This window comes from Archocentrus centrarchus, chromosome 3 (assembly GCF_007364275.1).
Source record: "Archocentrus centrarchus isolate MPI-CPG fArcCen1 chromosome 3, fArcCen1, whole genome shotgun sequence".
Classification (NCBI taxonomy): Eukaryota; Metazoa; Chordata; class Actinopteri; order Cichliformes; family Cichlidae; genus Archocentrus; species Archocentrus centrarchus.
This window is the reverse complement of record NC_044348.1, coordinates 1,185,075-1,200,617: the sequence shown is the minus strand read 5'-3', so window position 1 is coordinate 1,200,617 and position 15,543 is coordinate 1,185,075. Positions and strand designations below refer to the sequence as shown.

The window sequence follows — 15,543 nt, the reverse complement described above, 5'->3', positions numbered from 1 at the left end:
AAATATTTGTAACCAAAACATAGTGGAATAGAAGCAGAAAATATCAGAACATTAAAACTGCAAATGAGTAAATATACACATATATAATCCATGTATGATTAACAGAACTGTGGCCCAACAGCTTTGGTCAGGGACACTTGGAGAGACAGACCGCTACAGACGGCTCAGCAACTGCCGCTTTAAGTCTGTAATTATGCTGAATGTCATATTTCCTGGAGGTTTTCTCTTGGTTAAAAAAAATACACCTCTGTAGATATATGCAGCCCATGTTTTGATAAGTCAAATTTTCTGCCTCCATTTCTTTCATGTAAACTTTATCATAGCTAGTATGATTTATAGTTCATCTTTGTGACTGATATGGAGGCCTGCCAGTGCTAAACTAAAGCAATGTTTTTTAATAATAAAACATGAAACTCACTATCTTCTGCAGCACTCATGTAGCCTAAATATGGTTATGAACATAAATGAATGAAAACTTGCTGTGATGTGCGGGTGTTTCAGTTTTGCAGCTCCATAATCACACGACGCTGGCGTCTCCAGACCTGCATTAGTCTGTTTATTATTTTGTCACATTTACAATACACATTTCACAAATAACAGATCAAAACAGTAATAAATCATTTACAGCATGAGAAAACATAATCATATAGTCATCATTAAATATCTATATATCTTCATATATTTTAAACTGTCATATATATATATGCCCGAGATATTGACTCATTCCACTTAACGCACAGACCCTCCACACTGGAACAAAGATGCTGAGTTCCTGTTCAGCTGTTCCATTTTTTAATATTTTTCAACAATATATTTAGACAACAAATCAGAAGGGCCTCACACATTTCACTCAGTTTGAGGGAAAACCACAGTAACTGCCAGACATGCTGAGAAAACCTAGCACTAAAAACAGAAATAAATACAGGTTAAAGACTGACACTGAGCAGAGGAATGTTTTCATGTTCCACCACTTTGAGCTGGACAGGCTGAATTTAACTTGTTCTGGTAGGTTATATATCTGAAACAGGAAAATGCAGGTGTGTCATGTGTCTGGAGATGTGCCTGAACATGACCAAAAAAAAAAAAAAAAAAAGGTACTGTGAATGCTTTGTTGCCCCATCCTTTGTTCTTAGTGAATTGCAAATTCTTCCTCTCCGTTTTGTTTTTAAGGCCAGCTCAGGTGGACGGGGGTGTGCCATAGAACACGCGGAGTGGAAGGTGTGTCTGTAGGTTCTCAGTCATCCAGGTCATGGTGTGATGTGGAAGAAAGTTAAGACAGAAAAGTTTTTGAAAGTCAAATGCGTTTAAACAGGCGCCACATTCGTCTGATGAGCCAGAATCAGGTGATTCTTGCCAGTAAACAAAACATTACATCCTTAAATAGACTGTGTTTTTACTCAGTTTAACTTCACGCGCCTGAAAGGAACACACATGAACTCTGCTGAGAACCAGTGTACAGTGACGAGTGAACAAAGGGGGAATTTAGCATCAAACCATCTGAAACTTTAACACCAAACTGTGACTGGGGACAAAAAAAAACAAACTAACAAAATAATGAACCTGAATGAAATGACGGTGGGAAGATGGAGGCTCAGAAGATGGGAATGTAGTTGTCGATCTTGGCGCGGTGCCGCTGGGCGATGCACTCGGCGATCCAGACGATGTTCCTGCACTCCTGCTCCTTCAGCTTCACGTAGGCGTAGAAAACACTAAAGTGGAACTGGTTGAGGAAGGCCAGCTTGTTCAGTTTCACCTACAAGTCCAAAAAAATGAGGAAAGAGAAATAATGATGTCAAATTTATAATAATCTAATTTCTTTAGGCTATCCTCCTGGTCCAAGAAACCTTTTAAGCCCATCCAAACACAAAGGGATCCAAATTCAACCCCTCTATTAACTCGACCCGAGCTTTTCCTTCTCTGTCCATGTGTGTTTGGACAAACACTGTTTGGATTCCTCCATCAGCTAACACAGAGTTCATCCATGAATACCTGCATTATTTTAAGATATAAGATTCTTACTGTATTATAATTAGATTTATTGAGTCACTTCACTTTTTTTGTATTTTTTTATCTAACTGAGCACCCTATTAAAGAGTTTTTTTTTCGGTTTGTTTTTTTAACCTCAGACAGTTCTTTCTGCAAAATTTATTTAATCAAGCTTTCCTTATTTTGGCTACTGTAAAAAAGTAATTTCCCATCTTTTGGAATTAATAAATACATTTCTTCTTCATCTGGTGTTACTTTTCTATTTTGTGATTTATGACTAAACAGCTATTCCCAAGTGTAGGACTAACAGGCTAAAAAACTGGGGGGTGGTAACAGGAGGACAGAGGGGGGAGGAGCAGCAGCCTGAGCCTGGCCACAAACACAAGGTAGCATAAAGTAATACTGAACAATGGGCAATATCACACCTGTCAGACATTTTATATCTTCCCTTGTCTTTGTTGTTTCTTTGTTTAATATTTATCTATTATTCATTTGCTTGCATATTTCTGTCTGATTATACTTCTGCTTGTGTGCCTATGATGTAAAAGTGCTACTGGAGCTTTAATTTCCCTGACAGAACCCCCCCAAAGGGATTAATAAAGTTTAATATAATCATCTATTTACCAGCTGCCAACATGTTTTTATATATTTTTATATTTCAACCTGGTTTTTTGTCTACATTCTGTTCTATAAACTATTCTAATGGCAAGATAAACCATTGGAATTGGATGTAATAATAATCTTGCATAGACACATTTGCATTAATGCAGCGCAGGTAAACTCGGCATGTTTGAAACAAAACGCTTGTGAACAATCAGTTCTGTTATGGAGGTTTGTGATTATTATTTGATAAAGTTCAATCTGTGCAATTTCACCTCATGTTCGAAGAAACGGTCCTCCAGGGTTTTATCTCCTGGGTTGCTTCCAGCACCCTCAAACAGCAGCTTGTACTCCTGAAAGCGTGACAGACAAGTTCAGGTATAAATACGGGCTTTAAACTGAAAGATTTAATTATTGAACAGTGACATAAACACCAATGGCAAAGGAGAAACAGGCAGTTACGAGACAAACTGGAGAGATGAAAGATCACAGAACTTGGAAGATAAGATTTCGATAACTATAATGTTTTAAATGCTGAGGTGATTTCTGCAGGCCACAGGGGGTTTTGAACTTACAGGATAAAAATCAGCGACAGCCTTGACCTGCTCATAATCATCTGCACGGGCCAGCTGTGCAAGGCCTTCTGGGTAAAGCTTGCCACAGTGGGGAAAGAGTTTGGCACGGTCCTCCTTGGACAGCTCTGTGCCAAATGAGTTAATGGTGATGATGAAGGCTCTCCTGTCAGCTTCAAACTGCAGCAAATACAGAGGGGAAGAAGAGGGATGAGTCGCGCTAAAGACACTTCAGCGTCTTCATGGGAACGCCTGCTCACTGTCAAGACCCACTTGACTCCTGCACTTTGCTACTACGATGAACAATCCTAGAAGATAGAGACGTATCAAAAATCATCTAAATGAGACTGAAGACTCACCTCCAGAATAGGACACATGGTGTCAGCGGTCGTTCCTCCCAAGTTGGAGCAGAACTTGTAGAAAGCCTCCAGATACGCCTGAGAGATCAAAATTTATTTAGTGCCCTTCGCATGACAAATTCAAATAAATGCATAGAAATCTTAAGCCAGTTCTGAATGCAAATTTTTTCTGTTATAACTATAAAATGACTACATTTAGTTATTCCATTAAATATAAAAAAAAAAATAATCTCAGTCTCCCCCAAGCACTCATTATTTCATAAGTGGATTATTATGCAAACTGATCACTAATACTCAATTTCAGGACTATTTAGTGACCACAGGTTGCAATCATTCACAGAATTGTAGCTGCAGAGGTTGCTGTCCAATTTTTACTCCTGAGACTGAGCCATTAGCCTGCTCTGAATCAGGAAGTAGTTTTCACAACTGTTGTAGTGTTGAATGTTTTTTTTTTTGGTTGAGCTGATTTAATATCCACGGGTTTCTGGAAGAGCACACGTAGGCTGCCATGACAGACTGCTACTTCCGCTGTACGGTTTTATACTTCCGGTTACCCAGTCAGAGCCAGAGTTAATGACAAAATTCGGTTACTTTGTGCTGTAACAGGCGGCTTTATTAGTTGAAACATGAGCTCGGATTCAACTTGTGCTGTTGTCGGTTGTCACTACATCAGTCTGTACATTTTTCAATTTATTTTATTCTGTAAATTTGTTCTTTTTCTCCAAAATTATACTACCCAGTTGCACATCCTATTGCTGTATTTTTTTCCTTATGTTTTAAATTTTCCTTTAATGTACAGCCTCTTGTTTTTTTTACATTTTATTTGTAGTGTGACACTACGGCATACAGCCTACACAAAGCTTTAACAATGCGTGCCTTCCACATGTAAACACATAGCAGTTAGTGAGATGACAGCTGCGTGTCTCCCCGATCACAGCCTTCAGCCAGTCCAGTGTTTCTGTTTCAGTGATCTGAACACTCTGATATCCAGATCAGTGATGTACCTTCCACAGAATAGCTGCAGCATCACTACATGATTTCCCTAATCAGCGATACAGGAACAGCTGACTGTCTCCACCTCCACTTTCCCTTAGCATGACCCATGCTAAGTGCTTAGCTTGGCCGATGCTCTGGCTCGGATCTACAGCTGCTTTAAGGAAAACAACGTTGCCTTGTTTGTTCAGCATTACTTTATCAATTTTATTGCTTTGAAGGTAATCTGGTGCTCTTATAATTACGTGATTTCTCGCCATCAACACCTTTGGAAAAAACAAGGTAATTGATAATGTCGATGTAGCTGACTTCAGGCCATAGTTTCGTTTCATCTACCCGTCAGTGAGAAGTGACAGGTGAGGCACTGTTACCTCGCTGCTTTTTAAAACATCCTTGCAATGTATCCACCACCGATGTGGTACCATTTAGGCCAGGTAAAGAAACTGCAGTGTCAAAATGTTTAAATGAACGGCAAGTGTGTAAGCCCGCAGCCGTAAACAACAGCACAAACGGAAGTAGAACACCGGCTTCTGCTAAGAATTATGGGTAATGGCACAAAGTCAGAAATACTGTGGATAAGTTTGCTTGGCTACCTTTATCTCAGGACAGGGGTGTTCACAGTATTCCCAGAGTATTTTATTTAATAAAATATTGATATTTGGTGTCCCTGTATTGATATGATATCACCACCCAAAATATTGTAATACCATGCTGTATTGATTTTTTTCCCCCCATTCACCCTATTATCTTTTATGTGGCTGTAACCTCTGTGGTAGCTTTATGCAGCACATTACATTATTAACTAGAATGAAATGCGCTTTATAAATAAAATGTAGCTCCTTGCTAATAAACTTTACCTTGTAAAGGGTGTTACGAATGATTTCAATGTTCATTTCATCCAAGTCCTGCTCAGATATGCAGTCCTGAAAAAATGCAGCTGAAAAGAAAAAAAATTAATAATTAATGTTTTCCTCAGCTTTGGCGACATCACTATTCAGGTTTCACATCCCTCTGGTTTAAAATAGCGCTGTGCCTGTTTGGGGAGGGTAGAATCCATGTTTTCATAACTACAATAAGGACATGCAGAACAGGCAGATTGTAGGTTGTAGCTTTCTTGAGAACTGCTCAGTCAAACAATGAGTGACTCAAGTCAATTTTTCACAAGAAACCAAAGAACCCAATAGATAAATAAAATTTTAAAAATGTAGACCCATGTCTGTGAGAACTAATTTAAGTTTTAGACGACGGGAGTGATGAAATTATTTGTAGGTTAAAACTTTTTGGCTGATTCTTACTGTAAAGCTGGGCTTTCTCAAGCTCTCAGAAATACACCCACCAAATTTTGGATAAAAGGTTTCCAAGACAGGCAAATAAGAGACAGATTTCTTGAATTATTAGTAAGATGGTAAGTCATATGCAGATACTCACCCAGTGGCGTGTCCACAAGGATGGCATTGTAGAGCTCAGCAGGAGTCTGGGCGATGTTGACTGCCTCCATCTGCTCGAAGCTTCCCAGGGGATGGCACTTTGGCACCAGCTCAGAGATGGCCCGCTGGTGCAGAGTTCCCGTGATCAGCAGGATGACGTTATCAATCATATAACTGTATCTAAAGCCGAAAGGAAGGAGGGGAGGGATCATCATCATAGCAGATACTTTACAATATACTTCAAAGTACTGCAGTGGTGACTGTTATTTATATGGTATTAAATATTTTCAATGAATACATGAATAGAATGATTAAATAAATTATTTAGCACATAAATTCAAAGGACTGAGAAACTGAAGTAAACTGTTGCATCTGACAGCCTTTAAAAGATGCTGAAATGTTATTTGAATGATTTCTTCAACTGACTTTTTGACTAGATGTCCACTGAATGAATATTATTTACCATTTCTGTAAATTAAATGCATTTTACGCAGTGCTGCAATTACTGGAAAACTGGTGCTTTGATCTAAGAAAAAATGCTATTTTTTTATATTTCTGCTTTTCTAATCTGGATTTGTGTTTTTCAAACAATGTTTCTTTCTTTAAAGCAAAAAAACAGATGTCAATGCAGACTTAAATGCATCTTAGAAAATTAGAAAAAGATAAAAGGATGTCCCACTTGTTTTCATTATGTATAGAAATGAACCCACAGCAGTGGCTATTATGTGGGTAAGAAATGAAACAGACAAGTGGTGTGCTTTAATTATTTGTGGCCAGTAATACAAAACAGAATGAGGTGGATATTTAGGTATTTAGAACAGTTCAACATGCTGGTGTAGTCTCAAACAAAATCGCAACACCCTCTAACAACAGAATAAACTGTATATCTGCCAGACTACCATGTACAGAAAATGCTGTAATTAAATAAGTCAGAACTCATTTAAATGTGATAAGTTTTCTCTTACGTGATGAAGTCCATGAAGCTGGCCAGTGGTTCGTACGACTGGTTTCTCATGTGGCGAAACTCCACCACCATCTTCTCCTTCAGCTTGTCATCGATAACAGAAACAGTGAGAGGAGACGCCTCGTTTGCCAGGAAGCTGCCATAGTCTGTGCTCTGCAGGTGGAGCTTCAAGTCTGCAGGACAAACACGTGGAGAGATCAGACGCACAATCTTCATGCAAAACAAGCATTCGGTTAATAGTTTCCTTATTTCAAAGTTAGTAAGAACTGATGAAAAAAAAGATGATAAATAATGACCATCTCAACGTCTCAGAGGCAAGAATATAGCTTGTTTTTTTGTCTGGAGGGGAGTTGCTCAGACAGAGAGCAATATGAAGATTTTTTTGCATATTTTAGATCACCCATTAATTAAAAAAACAGCAATTGTTTACAGTCTAGCAGTGTTGTACAGCAACGCTTTTTTGTGGACATAGAACTGTACTTCTTTGACATCTCAGAATATGATTTTACAGGATCACATTAGTATTTTTGGAAATTCTTCTACAGATTATGTGCCTCTGTATGTGTTGCAGCTTTTGTCATTTCCTAACCCTGCTGCTAACTTGATTGATGATAGAGTTACCTGGCCTTAGTTGTGTGCTAATCTGTTTCATGATCATAAGTCTATCTTGGAAAGAGAGACTTAATCTGTTATTCTTGCATGTTCTGTGGAGATCAGCACCAAAAAAGCTGTATAACTTTAATGAGAAATAACTAAAACTTGTAAAACAAAGCAACGTTTGATCAGAGTATCACCAGGAGATTATAAAACTAACAAACAGCAACAAATATCTGTATTCAGTATATTTTGTCTTGTTCATAAGAACAAAAATAAACCACACACACACACACACACAAACAAAACAGATTTGGCCCATATTTTCAAGAAGTAAAAATTACAAGTTTTGAATTTCCAAAAGGGATCCTAGAAGGTGAAATCCAGATTACAGTAATGCACATATTTCCCTTATATTTGTGCCCTGTTGTAAGGCTTTAGGTATTTTGATTACTGAAGTCTTACAATCTTGTCTGTTCCTGAATACTATACAACCACACAGAACCATAAACATAGAGTTTACGTATGATGATTAAAAACGTAAAACATAAAGTGGTGAATAACATCATGTGGGAGAGCAACAAAGAAAACTTTACCTTTATCTCCAAATCTCAATGTCCCAGTGACATTAATTTCAATACAGCATGTTTTTAGTACAAATCACATCTACAAAATTACTGTAACAATACAGCAAATAATTTAAATGCAAAGAGCATCACTTCCCCTTGAGTAAAATTAAGCAATTGAAAGCGAACACTGAGCTGAGATTCTAATGAACAATAAAATAAGAAGCGTCTGTTGCAGTAAAATATGTTAGCTGGTGTTAGCTAGTAAAATTTCAATGATTCCTGTAGATATACGAAAAGGTAAAGAAAATGCTATTTGTTCCAAGCTTCGGTGTTTACAGCAGCAATATAAAATCTCTTCCGACCATGATTTCACTTCCCATTAAACTGGGAAGTGAGCAATAAGGATAATAAACGATGGCTGCTTGGGTTAGATTAAGTTAGCTACCTAGCATAGAGAGGTAGGATATGAAGCGGAAAGAACAAAAGCTCAAAAGTCATTTTGTCTTTAATCGTTACCAACTGCCAACGTGGAGCCCTAACCAGTAACACAAATTTGGACGTAGCACGATTGAAAAGCTGGGATACTGTCACAATCGTTAAACTAGCTAACTAGCTTTGAACACCAGCTAATGGAGTTAGCTTTAGCGTCTAGCTGTCAACTCACCTTCCAGAGTCTCGCACTGAACAAGGTTTAAATAATCCGCCTGGGACAGTATTCCAGCTTTAAAGCCTCTCACCAGCCCCTCCAGGTAGCCGTTATCGACATTAAAATACAGCTCGGAGAAAGGCATCCTGTCCAACCGTGAGATCCGTCTGTGCCACCGGAGAACAGCTCGACCTGCTGGTTAGCGTTAAGCGTCAGCTGACTGAACCACGTGACCGTCATCTGATAAGTCACCCGCTCTTGAATGTGTAGATGTGCGCGCACACGGTGTTCACGCTATAGCTGACGGGTGATTGATTTATTTCAGTGTTTCATTTGTTCCTCAGCAAATATCGGCTCTGCTGTTTCATAACTGAATAATTTTATTTAACTTTAATGTCTTACTGACCGCTCTGACAGTAATTTTGAACTGAATCTTTCACTCATCTTTATTTATTTGAACTAAAACTAACATTAAAATGTTTTTAATCCAGGGTGAAAGCCTTTTCACAGGGAGCAGAAACACCTGGACCAGCATGTTGCTTCTGTTCATAGATTTCCTAAAAATTGATGTCCAGGTAGCTCCAGAGATCTTTTCTTGTTCATATTTATTCAACTGTTTTCCAAATTACCTATTTGGAACCTATTCTACCTATTCTATTATAATCTCACAGTCTACTAGAGTAAAAATAAAATAATTTTACACATCTGACCAGTTTGTGTTCAGTGAGTTGTGTATACATGTATAATGCTTTTATTATAAGAGCTGAGGTTTGTGCTTGAGTCATGCTGCGATTGTTTAGCTGTAGGAGGCTTGTTAGAAACGGACCATATTGAGGGTTTGCAGACGTGACAAACGTTGTGATAGTCTAGGATCAAGAGAGTAAGATCTCTGTCACACAGACCGAGACCTTGTATGGAAGAATACTGGCCAGTTACTCTCTGAGCTGTAGTGAAACTTTGTGTTTGCCTTAAATGTAAAAGTTGCACCCTTTGAAACACGTGAGCTGCAGCTTTTACATTTCTCCATTTCTGGTTTGTGTTGCACTTTTACTGCCACTGGGGTAGCAGTTCCCAAATACTTGCAGACAAACATGCAAACTACAGTCAACTGTGGCAGTAAGGAAAGCAATCAGTATGAAATTCTGAGATGAGTTTGTATTTTTGTAAGCTAACCAGCCTTAAAGACCATTCAAATGTCTCCATTAGACTAATAAACAACTTTTATAATTACCTCGTCTGTTTTCCTTCTGTTAGGTGTTTTTAAAACACTAAACACTGATATAAATACTTTCAGTGTCCAGCTTCTTGTATCTTTTAGGCTATGGTCATTTTCTTCATGTCTGTCACTGTTCGAGGCTGAATTTGTTGTGCACAATCTCACAATAAGGACACACAGTAATACAGTAATGATCTATATCGCCATCTAGTGGAGACTCACCAGCTCTACACTGTAGACAACCTGACCAGTGGTACTGCAGCAAGCAGGAATTTACAGTTCCCTCAGAATCCATGCACTAAGCACCACCCTTTCTTCACCCTCCACAGTCTCCATGCACTCAAGCCAAGATGCACATACATGTCCACAGGCAGAACTGAGTAATCATTCTTTTTGTGTGGTTTTTGTACAGTTACGGTTACAGAGGCTCTTTCTGCACTCTGTTTTTATTGTAATTCACTTGCCAATTAAAGATTAATTGACCAATAGCACTACTGCTATTTGTTTTTTCAAAATTTCTATATGGCAATAATGCCATTAAAGTAAAGTCATTTCATAACAATAATTGTGTGGTGTCATTGGTTTCCCCTACAAAATCAGCAGTTTTCTATTTTGTATGAATATGATGGCCTGTAATCAAGTCAAATTCCCAGCTTATATTATTGTTTCAGTCCACCCCTCAAGATCACCAAAACATGACCACTCAACAACTTTTCTGTTTTATTACGGTTTTTATTTCTTCTGTTGTGTATGTTGCATCCATGGTGATAATCTACACTTCTTGAGAGTGAGACAGGTCAGCCATGCTCATTTCCCATGAGGAGAAACGAGTATAAAATGGAGCTGCCTGATCTCAGTGCAGGTGAAAGAACTCTGAACAGCAAAGCTAAGAATTAAAAGCAGATGTTTCTTATTGTGTGGCTTTACCAATGAGCACCAACAGTGATGTGCTTAAATCTGGTAATCCAGAACAGACAATGAATGTTTATTTTATGTTGAAGCCAAGTGACCCAGAAGAGTCCAGATCCTCCTGCGTGCAGCTGTGTGTCTCTGAGAAATAACCAGTCTAGAGGTGAACCAACTGAATTTGAGGCTGGACAGCAATCAGCTGAGCAAAGGTACACAGCAACTTTTTTTTTTTTTATTTAGCCATTTGTTGGAGGAAGTAAATACTATTTAGCTTGTGTCACTTCAGTGAAACATGCTTGAAAATCTGCAAGGTAACTGTTGATGGTACCCAGTCTGTTCTTCAAAGAGGAGCTGCTGCTTTTGGAAAATTAAAGGATTGTGGAAAGTGTTAAAAAACACACAGACTTTAATAACTTTATCCCATCTGAGAGCGACTTAGAATTTTACATGTGCATCCAGGTGTAAGACAGTTTAGTTCAAATACTGGTAACAGTTGAGTTTGTTGGTATGAGTTTTATATAAATCTCTAATGTTGTCATTTAAATGTTATACTACTCCTTCTCTTTAGCAGGGAATGGTTTGCATGGCTGGGCAAATACTGGAGCCTAAATTTTAGAATAGAATAGAACAAACTTTATTGTTTTTATACAAATACAACAAAATTTAGACCAACATCTTTGCTATGCCCTTAAAAAAAATATGAAAATATAAATAATAATAAGTAGATGTAAAAAATAGACACTATTACTCCAGAGGCAGTGGTTATTTAAGGTGCAGTGACAGTCCTGAAAAATTATAACCTGACAAGTTTTGAAAGAGGGAGACAAAAAGACACAAATTGCTTTTAACCTCAATAATCCTGTAAAACTCTGCTTAATGGTGTTATATGGATGTAAAATCATGCAGACAAGTCAGATCTCTCACTTTTCTGTTCATATTTTAACCTACTCAAGTTGAGGCCAGGACATCTGAAAGGAAAGTTCAAATGTGATCAAACATACATTTACAAACCTAAAAAGTATAAATTTATTCTTCAGGTTTTTTTTTTGTGAAAGTCAAAAATACTTTGAAAACACATCGGATATAGCCTAAGTCCTGCCTCTGCCTCATATGATGTCACACAGTGAATTAGATGTGATGAATGTGATCCATTTCCAGACAGCGTATCCAGGAAGACATCATCAGAGTTGGTTGTTTGAATGAAAAAAGCTGTACGGTCAACAGTGAAGGCATCTGAGGAGAACATGGTGTTTCTACCTCTATATCAGAGGTGGTCTGAGTAAAATTACAGCAGGATCAGAATTAATAGGCAAGACAAAGAGAGCTTGTAACTGTTCCCCAGATCAGAGTTCAACTCTAAAATTACCATCATGCATATGTAGTGTTAAATCAAAGTGCTGAAGAGATCAGACTCAGCTGTACCCAGCAGCCCTTTCATGAGGAGTGGCTGCTCTTTACGGGAACCAAGTGAATTCAAGACTAGAGACAACTCCGACCAGCAAATGTGAGAATTTAAAGTGCATGTTTGGTGTTGCTTTAAAGACAATTTCCATTTAGTGACCAGACACCCCTTTACTTAGGTGTGTGTCCAGTCTAAATGCATACAGTGGGTACAGAAAGTATTCAGACCCCTTTAAATTTTTTACTCTTTGTTTCATTGCAGCCATTTGCTAAAATCAAAAAAGTTCATTTTATTTCTCAGTAATGTACACTCAGCACACCCATCTTGACAGAAAAAAAACAGAAATGTAGAAATTTTTGCAAAATTATTAAAAAAGAACTGAAATATCACATGGTCATAAGTATTCAGACCCTTTGCTGTGACTCTCATATTTAACTCACATGCTGTCCATTTCTTCTGACCCTCCTTGAGATGGTTCTACTCCTTCACTGGAGTCCTGCTGTGTTTAATTAAACTGATTGGACTTGATTAGGAAAGGCACACACCTGTCTATATAAGACCTCACAGCTCACAGTGCATGTCAGAGCAAATTAGAATCATGAGGTCGAAGGAAGCTCAGAGACAGAATTGTGGCAAGGCACAGATCTGGCCAAGATTACAAAAGAATTTCTGCAGCACTCAAGGTTCCTAAGAGCACAGTGGCCTCCATAATCCTTAAATGGAAGAAGTTTGGGACAAACAGAACTCTTCTGGCCATCCAGCCAAACTGCGCAATCGTGGGAGAAGAGCCTTGGTGAGAGAGGTAAAGAAGAACCCACAGATCACTATGGCTGAGCTCCAGAGATGCAGCAGGGAGATGGGAGAAAGTTCCACAAAGTCAACTATCACTGCAGCCCTCCACCAGTTGGGGCTTTATGGCAGAGTGGCCTGACTGAAGCCTCTCCTCAGTGCAAGACATATGAAAGCCCGCACAGAGTTTGCCAAAAAACACAGGAAGGACTCCCAGACTATGAGAAATAAGATTCTCTGGTCTGATGAGACCAAGATTGAACTTTTTGGCATTAAGCAATATGTGTGGAGAACACCAGGCACTGCTCATCACCTGCCCAATACAATCCCAACAGTGAAACATGGTGGTGGCAGCATCATGCTATGGGGGTGTTTTTCAGCTGCAGGGACAGGACGACTGGTTGCAATTGAAAGAAAGATGAATACAGCCAAGTACAGAGAGATCCTGGAAGAAAACCTCTTCCAGAGTGCTCAGGACCTCAGACTGGGCCGAAGGTTCACCTTCCAACAAGACAATGACCCTAAGCACACAGCTAAAATTACAAAGGAGTGGCTTCACAACAACTCTGTGACCATTTTTGACTGGCCCAGCCAGAGCCCTAAACCCAACTGAGCATCTCTGGAGAGACCTGAAAATGGCCGTCCACCAACGTTCACCATCCAACCTGATGGAACTGGAGAGGATCTGCAAGGAAGAATGGCAGAGGATCCCCAAATCCAGGTGTGAAAAACTTGTTGCATCCCAAGAAGACTCATGGCTGTATTAGCTCAAAAGGGAGTTTCTACTCAATACTGAGCAAAGGGCTGAATACTTATGACCATGTGATATTTCATTGTTCTTTTTTAATAAATTTGCAAAAATTTCTACATTTCTGTTTTTTTTTTTCTGTCAAGATAGGGTGCTGCTGAGTGTACATTAATGAGAAATAAAATGAACTTTTTTGATTTTAGCAAATGGCTGAAATGAAACAAAGAGTGAAAAATTTAAAGGGGTTTGAATACTTTCTGTACCCACTGTATATGCTGAGTTGAGTGATCAGGTGTGTGTGTATGTTTAGGATGAATATTGCTCACTGTAATGGAGTCAAATTCCCTGAATGAATTATTGTTCTGGTCTATCCTTTATTACCAAAGTGTCTCTACAGACTAATGCAATATACCAAAACAACTCTTAGATTTTAGTGCTGGGCAACATCAGTGGTGATGCATACATTGAGTCCATAGCTTCTTAATATTAGGGCTCTGTCATTTTTTCATGTGGGTCCCTTTAAGATTACAATTAAAATGTACACAATAACATACATCTGATAATTTACTTATTGGATTCAGTCAAACTGACGTTTAAAACTCAAGGGGGTAACGCACTCCAGCAGCTGTATCCCCATCTAGTGGAGTCTAACCACATATACAATGTGCTCTATTTCTCTTTTCACATGGGCACTGCTGGGATCTTGAAACATTGGAGCTTAGCCCAGCATTTGGATTTTTACTTGATAATAACTCTTTAAAAAAGTGCTGTTAACTATAATTTGAATTAAAATTTGTATAAAATGTCAGACACTGTGTACTACCTAAATGTTGCTGTAGGCATGTTAGGCTCCTTCACAGAATATTGAAATATCAGCAAATTATTTTAAATGTTGCCTCAATCAATTATTTAGACACGACAGATATCAGATTGCAGAAAATCAAAACATTAATGCACCATTTCTGAAGAGCTAAATGGTCACCAAAGGTACTGGATGCCAACTAAAGGCGAATTTTAATGCAGCATCAGTCAACGTCCTGCTGCTATTTGTTACTGCACTGGAAAAACAATGTTCAATTCAATTTCATTTATATAACACCAAATCACAACAAACAGTCACCTCAAGGCACTTTGTACCGTAAGGTAAAGACCCTACAATAATACAGAAAAAACCCAACAATCAAAACGACCCCCCATGAGCAAGCATTTAGCGACAGTGGGAAGGAAAAACTCCCTTTTGACAGGAAGAACCCTCCAGTAGAACCAGGCTCAGGGAGGGGCAGTCATCTGCTGCGACCGGTTGGGGCTGAGGGGAGAGAGACAGAGATTAATAATAACTCATGAATAAATACAGAGTGGAGCATAAACAGAGCAAATAAGGTGGATGAAAAGAAACAGTGCATTATGGGAACCCCCCAGCAGCCAAGGCCTATAGCAGCATAACTGAGGGGTGGTTCAGGGTCACCTGATCCAGCCCTAACTATAAGCTTGATCAAAAAGGAAAGTTTTAAGCCTAATCTTAAAAATAGAGAGGGTGTCTGTCTCCTGAATCCAAGCTGGGAGCTGGTTCCACAGAAGAGGCGCCTGAAAGATGAAGGCTCTGCCTCCCATTCTACTTTAAGTATCCGAGGAACCACAATAAGCCAGCAGTCTGAGAGAGAAGTGCTCTCTTTGGGTGATATGGTACTATGAGGTCTTTGAAATAAGATCGGGGCTGATTATTCAAGACCTTGTTTGTGAGGAGAAGGATTTTAAATTCTAGTCTGTAT

General features: G+C 38.7%; 1 protein-coding gene across 1 annotated transcript; it reads right to left on the bottom strand.

Moving 5' to 3' along the window:
• Positions 1-535: 535 nt before the first annotated feature.
• LOC115778030 (V-type proton ATPase subunit d 1) lies at positions 536-8,925 on the bottom strand. Its single transcript, XM_030726052.1, has 8 exons — positions 8,729-8,925; positions 6,903-7,074; positions 5,939-6,117; positions 5,368-5,447; positions 3,518-3,595; positions 3,162-3,338; positions 2,862-2,939; positions 536-1,753 (listed from the first exon to the last, which is right to left on the bottom strand). Exons 1-8 carry the CDS (start codon positions 8,853-8,855, stop codon positions 1,592-1,594), a joined length of 1,053 nt encoding a protein of 350 aa, XP_030581912.1. The 5' UTR covers positions 8,856-8,925; the 3' UTR covers positions 536-1,591.
• Between the last annotated feature and the right edge of the window lie 6,618 nt (positions 8,926-15,543).

What these genes read in the sequence shown, in the direction of transcription:
- LOC115778030 (XM_030726052.1), bottom strand. Translation starts at nt 8,855, where the DNA reads ATGCCTTTCTCCGAGCTGTATTTTAATGTCGATAACGGCTACCTGGAG. An exon ending in TCAGTGCGAGACTCTGGAAG is followed by an intron (nt 7,075 to 8,728) that starts GTGAGTTGACAG and finishes TTTGTCCTGCAG; the next exon opens with ACTTGAAGCTCCACCTGCAG. An exon ending in ACCGTTTCTTCGAACATGAG is followed by an intron (nt 1,754 to 2,861) that starts GTGAAATTGCAC and finishes TTGGACTTGTAG; the next exon opens with GTGAAACTGAACAAGCTGGC.